At 39.3% G+C, this 13,836-nt stretch overlaps 1 protein-coding gene across 1 annotated transcript; it reads right to left on the bottom strand.

Annotated features, from left to right (window-relative positions):
- Positions 1-497: 497 nt before the first annotated feature.
- Positions 498-13,161, bottom strand: LOC125195426 (putative disease resistance protein At1g50180). The gene is made up of 3 exons (XM_089057676.1): positions 12,075-13,161; positions 766-2,542; positions 498-675 (listed from the first exon to the last, which is right to left on the bottom strand). Exons 1-2 carry the CDS (start codon positions 13,138-13,140, stop codon positions 780-782), a joined length of 2,829 nt encoding a protein of 942 aa, XP_088913802.1. The 5' UTR covers positions 13,141-13,161; the 3' UTR covers positions 498-675; positions 766-779.
- Between the last annotated feature and the right edge of the window lie 675 nt (positions 13,162-13,836).

The raw sequence follows: 13,836 nt of genomic DNA, 5'->3' as shown, positions 1-13,836 counted from the left end.
AACTAAAAAGGGAAGTGTGACATCTTTTGTGGGACGGAGGGAGTACAACAAAAACTAATGCGTAACTCATTAGACAAAATTACCAATTCTGAATATAAAAGGATCCAAAATAATCTAAACAAAATAAAAAGTATCAATATCAAGGAATTCACACATACAACAATGAAGATTCCCCTTTGTCATAAAAAAACTTGTAGTCCATCCAAGTATGCTCTATTGATTATCTCCTCCATACTTCCAACTTATTACTAGAAGAAACATATCATCAACATCTAGTAAATATGTAGCTTCAGCCATACAGAGAAGTTGTATTGGGACACTCATACAATATAGCAAGATTCTCTTTGCATTCACAAAACAATACCATCTGAACTTTGCATAATTATCTAGCCAAAGTTCATAACCAGAAAGAGTAGATTCCCAAGACTATTGTTATTTAATAATAGCATCAACAATAACAAGTTATCAAACAAGATGCAGCGTGTATTTAATCTTAAAGCAAACATAATGAAGACTTAAGCACTAAAATCAAGGTATTCTCTTTCATCAAAAAGCTGAATCTGCACACCTCCATCATTTCTGTCTCTCTTCCTTCATCTTCTAATCATAGAGATGATGCTGGTAGATGTATGAGTACGACACGAAACCCCACACTGCCAGCACCATTGCCACTGCCTTCAACCCAGTCAGTTTAACAAAGAAACAAGAACATGAAGCAGATAAAGATTTCTAACAAAGAAACTAGATTAACATGACATGAGATACCTGGTTGGTACAGACTAGTCCTTGATGATAATTGAAGGGACGTGGCGGACTTTGTAGAAATCTTGTCCTGCTGGTGATACCCTTTCTCTCAATCCAGGCATTTGTTTGATTACGAGAGTCTGAAGGGTAAAAATGGCACTCAATCCCTCTGGAATCATCTCTAGACAAGAACACTCTCTGATTGTTAATCGAGAGAGAAGGGGCATGGCTGCTGACTCCACTCTCCACTCCCTCAACTTTGGCAAACCTCTTAATGTTAGCTTCTTGAGGCGAAGAAAACTGTTTGCTGGACACCTCATCTCCTCCCCAACAAATGAGTCATCCTTAAATTGCAGTGTTACCAAGCAAGGAAGTTTTCCCAGTATCCCCATTGGGTCATCCTCAATCTTGGAATTCAACAAATCCAAAAATCTAAGTTTCGAGCTCATCAGGTCACTCTGGCACTTTGCTAGTGCCTTGCCTAACTTAGACATAATTCTCAATTGATAAAGATTGGGACATGTCAAAGCCTTCTCCAGCATTCGCTCACTTGTTAAATCGCAACTTCCAACAATGAAAACAATACAATCCTGTATCTTGTTCCAGTTCATAATGCCATTCATGATAGCTGACAAGCTTTCATTATCGTGTACTATTGCAGCAAAACGTTGGATATTCTTCATTCTGCCCATACATTTAAGTTCATGACATCTACTATCAAGCCATAGTAGAGTCTCCAACTCATTTACTCCCTCATCCAATCTTACTAGATTATTTCTACAGTTTTCAAAGTCATAAAGAGGAAGAATCAAGTGTTTTAATCGCAAGATCTCTTTAAAAACATTTGGAACTTCAACATCCTCTGATAGCTGTAAATTAAGGGTATCCAAATGTACCAAATTCCTAATGGACAACGGTAGCTTATCAAGTACACATGCTTCTAAACGCAAACTTCTAAGGTGAACAAGACTAGTGATTCCTCTTGGTAACTTTCTTCCAGGAAATTTGAATCTCACAAAAACTAGGTCTCTCAACAATTTGAATTTTTGAAGATCAACCATACTTTGTGGAGGAAACAGAAAAACATTCGAATTTATGAGATTGGTTAATTGAAGAGACCTTATATGCTTGCTAGTATCTTCTCCACAAGCGACTGTAGGCTCGTGTTCAACTTCACTCTTGAAACCAATAGTCAAATGTTGTATTTTCATATGCAAGGAAGATTCCCGTAGTAAGGTACTAAGTTTCCCACCTTCATACTCCAAACTCAGCGCACCAAAATCCTCTCTTTTTCCCAATTTCAAACATAGTTCTCGTACTATATCATGAAGTTTGCATGTCTTATACTTAAAATTTCTACCTGCTACATCATAATCATAATAAATTTCAACCTGAACAATGGACCTGGAGGCTAACTCACTTAAGTATAACTCTGCGATATCCATTAAAGTATCCTCCTTGTCTCCAAGATTCTCATATGAAATCATGCCTTGTGCTATCCATCTCTTATATAGATAAGAAGCAGGTATGGTATTATCCTCCTCGAAAATACCCATATAGAGAAAGCAAGGCTTCAAATAATAGGGTAAACTTTCATAGCTTAAATTCAGCACTCCATCGATCTGCTTTTCATCTCCATATATGGCTGCTTTGATGTGCTCATTTACTGATTCCCACTCAACAATCAATTCTCTCTCTCTCAAAACCCCACCGAGTAAACAAATTGCCAATGGCAAATAACCACATTTCTGCACCATTTGTTTCCCAATTATCTCAAATCCTTCTTCCAATGCAAAGTCTGCATATTGAGTTAGTGGAGAAAATAATAAAGATCAATTGAAAAAAAAAAGTTATTTCCAAAAGTTATACTTATATATTACTCCCTCCGTCCCGCTTAAGATAACACGTTTTTCTTTTTAGTTTGTCCCAACTAAGATGACACATTTCCTTTTTTGGTAACTTTCTCTTTCCAATTAATACACTCAACCACTTTTTCTCACTCCTATTAAAATATCCATCTTTCATTATCTCTCTACTTTAATACTTACACCACCTTCTCTCTCTTCAATTAAACACTTTAACCAATAACTCCTAAAACCCCGTCCGGCTAAGCAATGTGTCATCTTAGCCGGGACGGAGGGAGTACAATTTCTCTTTACCATAATTAATTTCTCTCTTGTTAATGAAAAGGTTTAATCAGTCGTATTTAGTTAGTTAGATTAATAAGAGAGTGATTTTTTTCCTTTTTCCATTTGTGAATTAAGGAGAAAAAATGAAAAATGTTAATATAGTTAGGTAGATTAAAAATAGCAAAAAGAATGAAGGAGAAAAATAACAGAGAAAAAATACAAGGCTTTAAATCATAAAGTTTTATCATATTCTAGTTATTCAATTGAGTGAATTTTAAAAATGGTCCGCGACTATGAGTTTATCTCAAAAATGGTGACTTTAAAAATATCACCAGTAGTCCCTGGACTAAGGGTTTATATCAAAAACTGTCATTTTGCACTGTTTCGAGACGAAAATGTCCTTTTGGAGGATTTTGAGATGTTTTGGCAATTTGGTCTTTTTATACTTTTAACATTTTAAATCTGATATTATTTCAGTTATGTACTAAATCTGTTATTATTTCAAAATTATCATTCTTCTTCATTTTTGTCATCCTTCACTTTGTTTCTTTATTTCAATATTAGATTTAATTTTGCAAAATTAAATTTTAAATTTCGATTTTTAAATATCAATAAATTTTTTTAATTAAAACAGAATTTATTAAGCCTTTAATCTGCACCAAAGCTAAGGATAATTAATGAAAAACCATAACTCAAATATCTAAGCGATAATTACGAAGTAAGTTTGTATATGGTCTCTATCGATTGGTCCACAACTTATGAAGCTACTTTCTGAATCTTATCGACATCCATGCTGCGGGGACAATAATCCTAAGAAATAGCAAGTTTGTATAGGTGGACTTCTCATATGTAAATAGTGTGGACTAGAAAGTAGTTTCCAATATTATCACCACCCATGTTGTGGGGACAATAATAGTAAGAAATTACGAGTTTCAGAAGTCCAAACAGAATTTACGAGATAGCTTGGTCTTGTTATCAACTCATGAACATTATTATGGGAATGTGTTAAAAGAAACAAGATTCTGTAATGCTAAATCTGATGGTCGTGCTTGGGAAACATTTGGCGGCCATGCTGTGTTGCGGTCTCTGGACTATTCGTCGGTGTTGTGACTAGTAAAAATGTTAAAATTGTAATGCGTATTGACCTCTGCTTGAGGGTACAAAATTTAATTTTACAATTGTGAGAATTTGAAAAGTTTTATGGTTAATCTCTGTAATTTCATTACATGAGTTTATGACAAATAGTAAATATTCTGTTTTGCAGTGCAAACTAAATCGTCAAAATGTCACTCAATCCTCTTTCTGCAATTCTTAAAGAAAACAAACTCGAGGGCCAAAATTACATAAAATGGAAACAAAATTTGGACATCGTTCTCACGGCTGATGAGTACAAGTTTGTGCTCACTACTCCACGGCCTCCAGTGCCGGCGGCTAATGCCTCACAGGCAGTGCGAGATGCGCATAAACGGTGACATAAGGCAAATGAGATGGCTAAGTGTTATATGTTGGCCTCCATGTCAACAGTGCTTAGACATCAGCATGCCGCCATGGCGACTGCCGCCGAGATTATGCAAAATCTCACAAATCTCTTTAGTACTCAGAATCGAACGGCTAAGTCTCAAGCCTTTCGGAGTATCATGGCTAAGACTATGAAGGAAGATTCTTCTGTACGGGACCATGTCCTCGAGATGATGAGCCACCTCAATCAAATTGAGGTTTTGGGAGGTGTCATTGATGCCGAGTTCCAAGTTACTATCATCCTTCAAAGTCTGCCCCCTAGCTTTCAGCAGTTCAAGCTCAACTTTGAGATGAACAAAAGAAACTACACCTTGGCTGAGTTTTTGACTGAACTTCAGTCGGCAAAGGATCTCATGAACCAAGCTAAGGCTGCGATGGTTAGTTCGATACATCGTTCCTCTGGCCCTAGGCCTGGCGCAGGAAAGAAGAAAGTGATGAACCAGGTCGTAGCTAAGGAAGCTAAGGGAAAGAAGAAGAGGAGGTCGGGCAAGAAGCAAACAGGAAAGTGTTTTAAGTGTGGTGAGAAGGGGCATTGGAAGCCAGACTGCCCCAAAAAGGGTAAGGCTACAGGTATGCACCAAGCTCTAGTTGTCGAGTCATGATTGACTTCGACTTTATCTCATACTTGGGTTATAGACACTGGAGCAACTGATCATATTTGTTTCGATCCTGACTTAATGCAGGTGACAAGACGGCTATATGATGGTGAGATCGAGGTCCAGCTGGGCGACGCTACTAAAGTGACGGCCGTAGCAGTGGGAGATGTTTATTTGTGTTTTAGTAGTGATAGATTTTTGGTTTAAAAAAATGTTTTGTTGATACCTTCTTTTGGAAGAAATTTAATTTCAGTTTCTAAATTGGTTTTTTATGGATATTCGATTTATTTTAATGACAATTGTGTTATTAAGAAAGATGGTTCTTATATCTGTCGTGATATCATGGAAAACAATCTACAATCTGTACACAATCATATCTACACAATTTAATAATCGCAAATTAGAACTCAATAATGCATCGAAATTTTCAAAGAAAAGAAAGGAACCTTCAAGTTCAATGAACGAAACGCACTTATGGCACCTTAGACTTGGTCAAGCCAACCAAAGGAGGATTCAAACTCTCGTGGACCAAGACCTTCTTAAAGGTCTAGACACTGAGTCGTTTTCTACGTGTGAATCCTACTTAGAAGGCAAGATGACTAAGAGACCTTTTAGGGTGAAAGGAAATAGGGCCAAGGAAGTACTAGAACTCGTTCATACTGATGTGTGTGGATCAATGTCAACTGACGCAAGAGGCGGCTTTCGCTACTTCATCACTTTTATTGATGATTACTCGAAAGTTGGATATGTTTATTTGATGCGCTTTAAGTCTGAATCTTTTGACAAGTTCAAACAGTTGAAGGCTTATGCGGAGACGCATCATGAAAAACATATCAAAAGCCTGCGATCTGATCGCGGAGGCGAATACCTTAGTGCCGAGTTTTTGGACTACTTATCGGTAGAGGGAATTGAATCCCAACTGACTGCACTGGGCACACCCCAGCAGAATGGCATAGCTGAAAGAAGGATTAGGACCTTGTTAAACATGGTCCGGTCGATGATGAGTTATGCACGACTGCCTATTTCATTTTGGGGCCATGCCTTGCTTTCCGCGAGCCATATATTAGACACTTTACCATCAAAATCTGTTCCTGCTACTCCGTATGAGTTGTGGAATGGGCGCAAGTCCAATCTAGAGCATCTCAAGATATGGGGGTGTCCAGCTCATATTTTGGAAAATGATCCAACTAAGCTGGACTCAAGGACAAAGGTATGTTTGTTTATAGGTGACCCTAAAGGTTCAAAAGCTTATGAATTCTATAGTCTCCGAGACAAGAAAGTCATTGTGAGCAATCACGCGACATTCTTAGAGGAAGACTTTGTTATGAATCATAAACCCAGCAGTGAGGTGGCTCTAGAAGAGCTCACTTCAGTCACAAGTTCCATTAACCAAGAACAAGTACCAATTGTACAACCAATTCCCGAACCTTCAACTTCTACACCTAATGTTGTAGTGTCGCGCCGCAGTGGGAGGGTCTCTCATGAGCCCGATAGGAACTTTGTTTTGGGAGAATCTATGGATCACTCCTCGGGCAGCAATGTACTAGATCCCTAGAATTTTGCAGAGGCGCATGCGGATGTCGATCATTGCGAATGGGTAAGAGCAATGGATTCGGAACTACAATCTATGATAGACAAAGACGTCTACGATTTGTCCGTCCTACCCGAAGGCTGTACTGCCATTGGGAGCAAGTGGATATACAAACGTAAACGTGGACCCGATGAACGAGTTAAAGTCTTTAAGGCAAGACTAGTGGCTAAGGGGTACACCCAAAAGGAAAGGTGTCGATTACAACGAGACCTTCTCCCCAGTGGCCATGCTCAAATCAATCCGGATTCTATTGTCTAAAGCAGCTTACATGGATTGGGATGTGTGGCAGATGGACGTTAAGACTGTGTTCTTGAACAGTAGTCTTGAGGAGACCATCTACATGGAACAACCCGAGGGTTATGCCGTCAAGGGCAAAGAGCGCATGGTATGGAAGCTTAAGAAGGCCATTTATGACCTCAAGCAAGCATCTAGATCATGGAATCAGTGTTTCGATCAAACTGTTCATAAGTTTGGATTCGAAAAGTGCCATAACGAGAGTTGCGTGTGTAAGAAGGTTGAGAAAGGGAATGTGGTGTTCTTAGTTTTATATGTAGATGACATTCTTCTAATTGGAAACAATAAAAAGACGTTGTCATCAGTACGAACGTGGTTGTTAAACCAGTTCGAGATCAAGATATGGGAGACGCGTGACACATTCTAGGCATCAAGGTCCTAAGGGTCCGTGAGAAGAGAATGTTGTGCTTATCTCAAGAACCTTACATCGACACTGTACTTAGTCGTTTTAGTATGCAAGATGTCAAGAAAGGTTTCTTACCTTTTAGACATGACATCCATTTATCTCAAGAGATGTGTTCTAAGACAACATCTGAGGTAGCAGAGATGAGAAGGATACCATACGCTTCGGCAGTTGGTAGTCTTATGTATGCTATGCTTTGTACAAGGCCTGATATTTGCTTTGTTGTTGGCATGGTAGCAATATATCAGTCAAATCCGGGCCAAGGACATTGGACTGCAGTAAAAAACATACTCAAGTACCTTAAACGGACTGTTCTATTTTACAAAGCAGGCGAGCTCTGTCCTTTGGGATATACTGATTCAGACTTTCAAGCTGATCAAGACTCGAGGAAATCTACTTCTGGATATGTGTTTACCTAAGGAGGTGGAGCCGTAATTTGGAAGGGTGTAAAGCAGAAATGCATTGCAGACTCTACCATGGAAGCCGAATATGTGGCCGCTTCGGAGGCTGCAAAGGAGGCTGTATGGCTCAAGAACTTTCTTTTTGACTTAGGTGTGGTTACGAATCTGCCCAAGAGCATCACCATTTATTGTGACAATTCTGGTGCTGTGGCAAATTCGAAAGAACCAAGAGCTCACAAAGCGAGCAAACGCATAGAGAGGAAGTATCATATCATTAGAGATATAGTGCAGAGATGAAACATACAAGTGGTCAAGATTGCAGCAAAGAACAACCTGGCAGATCCCTTTACCAAGGCATTGGCGGTGAAACCGTTCGAGCCCCATGTTGAAGGAATGGGAGTTCGACTCGCTCGAGACCTCAACTCGCATTCAGTATAAGTGGGAGAATTAGACGAAGTGCACATTTTTTTTGTATACTCGAAAGCTGTTTTGAGTATAAGTGGGAGATTGTTAGAGTTGGTATACTATAAATCACCTTTCGAGTGATTGAATACTGTTAAAACTCTTATTTTATTTTTCAAAGGAATAAACAGATTATTTTTGTCATAATGTTGTTATGTTTTACATTTAATGAATGTTTATTACATGTTTAAAATTTATAAGTAACTTAACAAAGTCTAAGTCTTTGTTTTAGTAGACCAGTTGTGGGCGTCGTTCACTTTAAGGTAACACGGTCAGTTTTGAACAAAGAAAAAGAAGAATTTCACAACCTAGATAGGCTTAGACTACCTATCGTGAAAGGTTGCAATGTTAGTCCGATTATTTCTAAGCCTTACTGAAAATAAGTCGACGTTGGTGTGGTATAACACTGAATTGGATCTAACAGTGAGACAGTCTTTATGCTATCTACTGAAAGACGAGGTCTTGTAAATTATTGTTTCTTAATCAATGTACGTTAGCAATGAGCATACAGTATTGATTATGCACTACTTTGACTTACCAAATGATGCGGATTTTTCGCAACCCAATAAGCCTGGTATATTGGGTAGTGGTGATTAATATCTAACGGTGCTAGGATTGCTATTATGTTGAATCGTGTGCGAGGTGACTCTCGTTTGATAACATCCTCAAGAGGAGCTTGAAATAAGGTTTTATTATTCGAAACCTAGCTAGTTGGAGTTTGATTACTCTATGAATAATAAATAAGAATTTCTTGCTGACAATAATTAATTAATGGATGTTTATATCTTAAGCGCGGAAAATAAATATCAAGCAATGGAAACCCGGAGTACTTATAATTTCAGATTTGGATGGGGAGTGCAATATTACTTCTGTAGTGGCTGCTCGTAATATTCTAATTAAAAGCTTATATTAAATTGGAGTTCAATTTAATTAGTAAAAAGCTAATTGGAGGAGACCATATCCAAAACCTTCCATAGATCTCTGTTGGGCTCAATATGTGACTTAATATAAATAGGAGAATAAAGGAGACAGAAAATACACTTATTTTTATTTAAAATTTTCGTTCCCCGTCTCCTATACTGTGAGTGACGATTTTTCTCCTTCATGGGATAGATTTTCCGTCTTCTTTATTTAAGTCCTAGTATACTGGTGAGATCAGCCTACACTGATATCAATTTACAGTCCGGGAACCAGACAGAAGATCCATGGTTTAGTACTGAAGATCTTCACGTGGAGAAGACGCTAGCTTTCTTCTATTCTTTGGAGAATCATCAAGGTAAAATAGCTAAACCGTAGAAAAGCATGTTTTAGGTTTTAATTAATTAAAAGCATGATTTATTTGAGTTATGAACATGATACATGTGATAATTGCGCGAATGTTATTTGCCTAAAAAATTTGCTAAATAGATCAGGATTATTATGTAATCGATTTATGTGAACGTTTCCGCTGCCAACCCCTTCGGGGGAGAGGGAGGGGGAATGGCACCAGCGGGGATGAGGGGGATAACACCGAATATGATGGGGGAGGGGGGGGGGGGGGATGACACCAGTGGGGATGGGGAGGGGCATGATGCCCGGTATGATGCAGTGCACACTTGTCAACAATGTCTATCGTCCATATATGGATTTATTGTCTAGTGATTCCTCCAGAGTACTCCTCTTGGTACTCAGTTCACCGGCGTCGAGGGCATCGACACTTTTTCTCTTGAGGAGTTGGGGCTATCTCCGGTCAGGGAGACTCCAACTGAGGCAGGGACAGTGGCAGTGGGCAAGGGCAAGGGCAAAGGCAAGGGCAAGGGGAAAGGGCGGGCCTCTTCTTCACGTACGGGGGCCGAGGAGGACAATGAGGAGATGGGAAGGAGGACCGTTTGGTCTGTGGCGAAAAATGTCGCGCTTGCGAAGGCCTGGGTGCGTGTAGTCAATGATCCCTATGTCAGGAATAATCAGCACATCGATAGAATGTGGTTTTGCATTAGTCAAGGCTACATCAAATGGAAACCGGCTGATGGGAAGCCTCACGGTCCCGAGCAATGCCGAAACAGTGGGAGCAGTTGAGGCCTAAGCTTAGTTGATTTGCCGGCCTCTACCAAAACAATCTCCTCCAGGCAACCAGCGGTATGACTGAGGAGGATGTGAAGATCCGTGCCATGCAGCAGTACCCCGACAGGTCGTTGAAGTTCCGTGAATTCGAGCATTGGGATGTCTTTCTCGTGGTGAAGAATTCCCAAAAATTTAGTGCGGGGGTTGAAGCGGGCTGGCCGAAGCGGATGAAGATCAGCGCTTCCGGCGAGTATAGTAGCAGTGCCAGTTCGCACGAGCTCCCCGAAGCCGAGGCAGTGATCCCGACCCCTCCATCGTCTTCCCGCCGCCGTGTTCACCCGATTGGGCAAAAGACTGCGCAGCGGATGGCAAGGGGAAGCGCTAGCGGGTCCGACGAGGTCCATTCGGAGGCCCCTCCAGAGTACAACAATCTCGCCCGCGCGCAGCAAATTGCTAACCTGGTACGGACCATGCATAGGTGGTATAACACGACCCATCCTACCTACAAGAGGATGTTGAAGGATGCCATCGACACAATCTGGCGCGATTTTGGGATGCCACCCATTGGATATGATGGCGTCGAGACTGGCGGCGGGGATGACGGCAGCGACATTGGCGACGGGGGCGACGCGGGGGACGACGAGTGAGTCGGGGGTCACATTTGTTGAAGCTTGGGTTATTTTTTTGTAATGACTATGTATTTTTTTTGTGAATATGTAATTTTTTTAAAATTAATGAAGTTGTTGCATTTTTTCCGTCCGTATTCATGTCGAAATTTTAATTCAGTAAACGTAAGTTGAATATTTGTGAATTTGTGAATTATTTAATTGCGGGAAGTCCGCGCAGGAAGGGCGATGGGAAGGTCGGATTGTGCAGTAGGAAGTCCTTATGACGTGGCAGGAGGATAAGAAGTTCTTATAACGTGGCAGGAGGTGTATTTGGGAAGAGTGATGGGAAGGGCGTACAGGAAGTCCTCCCACTAGAGACGCTCTAAACGCCACTATTCTTGAACAAAGTTAAAGTCAGGTCTTCTTTTTGAACTATTACAAATATGAAAATAATGGTATATTGTGCTTAGTATTTGAATATATACATTTAATTTCATTTGCTCTGTAATCGTCTTTCTATTCTAACCATGATTTTCTCCGTCTAATCAACCATGATTTTTCCCTGTCTAATCATAATTTTCTCGACAATTTCAAATCTATTGATACATTACATTTTATAAGCTATTGGAGCCACAAACCAGAGAAATCGGTCAGTTTCACCATGAACTGGTCGATTAAACCAATTTTTGTTTTCTTTTATTCAATTTGTCTGCAAATATAAGTCTCGTTTTTTCATTTTAGTTTGTCCGTGAATAGGAGTCTCGCTTTATATTTACCGTAAATAGTAATAGAGTCATACATTTCACTAACCCTTTTCATTCACATTTCATTTAAAACAAATATATTTAAGTGTGACTCATATTCCACTAACTTTTTTTATCATTTCTTAAAACCCGTATCGTTAAGAAATGAGACTCCTAATAATAAACGAAGGGAGTATATATTAAAAAAAACATTAATTGGAATTAATCAATACCAACACAACATTCTTCGAATGTTAGTATATGAGTACTAATATTACTATCAAATTTCTTCAAAATCTTTATAATATTACCTCTAACATCAGTACTATATTTTTATAGTAACCGCACAAACAATTTCCGTTTCTTTAAATACCCCTATGTTTAGTAGTACTAATCAACTTTGGCATAAAGCTAATACAGTCCACAGTCAACACTCCACTCCATTTTAATAATAATAATAATAATAATAATAATAATAATAATAATAATAATAATAATAATAAATAAATTAATAAATAAATAATAAATAAATAAATAAAACTAACCTGGAATGTTGTCACGGGGAAATGCTTTGTTTTTAAGAAGTTCCATTGCAGCATCCATATGTAAAAGGCCATGTTCCACTGCCAATCCAATCTCTGCAACCTTTTGTTTCCGTGTTGTCACCAATATTTTGCTCTGCAAATTTTGGACAATGAATGGATGCTTCAACTCATGCCAATGAGAAAGCTCCCAAAGATCATCCAAAACAATGAGACATCGCTTCTCTCTTTGTATCTCACATAGTCTCTCCATCAATTCAAAGTCGCTCAGACTTGGAACCTCCTCCCTTATTCCGGGCTCATCGTTCAGAATTGAAGTTGAAACACTCTTCTTCTTCTGCTGATTCTCTAGCTGCCTCAGAACATCCCCCCACACAGATCGACTCTCGCATTGCTGAGTAATGCAAACCCACGCAGAGAGATCAAACTCGGTCGTCTCGTTGTAGAGCTTCTTGGCAATTGCGGTCTTGCCTGAGCCTCCCATTCCCCACACTGATATAATCCGATCCTCTGTTTCCTGCCCTAGGAATTGAACAAGCAGCTCCACCTCATCCTCCATGCCTACGAAGCAATCTCCCATCTCCAAATAGGGGAAAGTCTTCCTTGACATGTTGTTTCCAGCTGAGCTTCCCCCCTCTCCATTTGGATTAATGACTATGCTTCTTTTTATGCCGTTTTTTTGCATATCCTTGCTTATCTTCTCCAGATTCGATGTAATTTGAGAAATCTCGGAGCCTAATTGATGGAGTGAGCTGCAATCTGTCAAAATGCAGGAATATTTGCGGACGAACTGTCCGAGGCCTCTTCTCTTTGAAGAAACTTGATAAGCTGCGTGCCTTTCAATGGCGGATTCGGATCTGTAGACGAGATCTCTGATCTCGGAGATCCAATTGGAGATGGTACTGCTTTCATGTCGTCTTTTGTCAGCGTCTTGGAGGAAACACTTCATCTCTTTGAGCTGCCTCTCGAGCTCTTTGACTTGATCGGCCACACCAGCTAAAAACCTTCCCTCTTCCAATAGCAAATCACGGATGGTTTGTAGAGCAATCGACACCACTGCTTCTGCCATTGCAACAATACCAAGCTTTGATTGTTTGGTGAATGCTCAAATGTGAAGAAATGGGGAAGAAAACAGGAATGAATGAAACAAAAAACAAGAAATAAGGAATGAAAGAAACTAGAAACAAGAGAGCAGGAGAAAAATGGCTGAAGTTACGAGGCTTACATATGATATAATGCAGTTAATTACGAGGCTTAAATTTTTTGGCATTTCACGTGAAATCAGGTTTGATTAATTAATTAGTTATAATGCAGTTAATTTTAGGGCTATATAAAAAAATTTATAGTATTTGAAATAGAAGTTATGATTAGTAAATAGTAAAGTTTATAGAATTACCCTTAATCTATCTATCTATCTATACATATATAAATGACGAATTTTGGCCTTATTTTGAAATATTTATAAATTTTGTCATTACTTTAAAATGTGTAAGTTATGGGTTTAATGAGAATTTATTTGGTGTAAATCATGTAATTAGGGATGTCAATCGGGCGGCCCACTAGGTTTCGGGCCAACCCTATTCGGGTTGCGGGTCAATCGGGTGCGGGCTAGTCGGGTTGTGATTTCTTTCGGGTTATAAAAGTTCGACCCTAACCCTAAAAGGTCGGGTTTCGGGCTAGCCCAGCGTGTTAATCGGGTTGTTACCGATAAGATTAACATGCGATCAATCTCATAAATAATGATGAAAATTAGTTATATTCATAA

The sequence above is a fragment of the Salvia hispanica genome, chromosome 4, assembly GCF_029641045.1.
Source record: "Salvia hispanica isolate PSC_SH4W2 chromosome 4, Shi_PSC_v1, whole genome shotgun sequence".
Taxonomy (NCBI): Eukaryota; Viridiplantae; Streptophyta; class Magnoliopsida; order Lamiales; family Lamiaceae; genus Salvia; species Salvia hispanica.
This window is presented reverse-complemented; position numbering and strand designations above follow the sequence as displayed.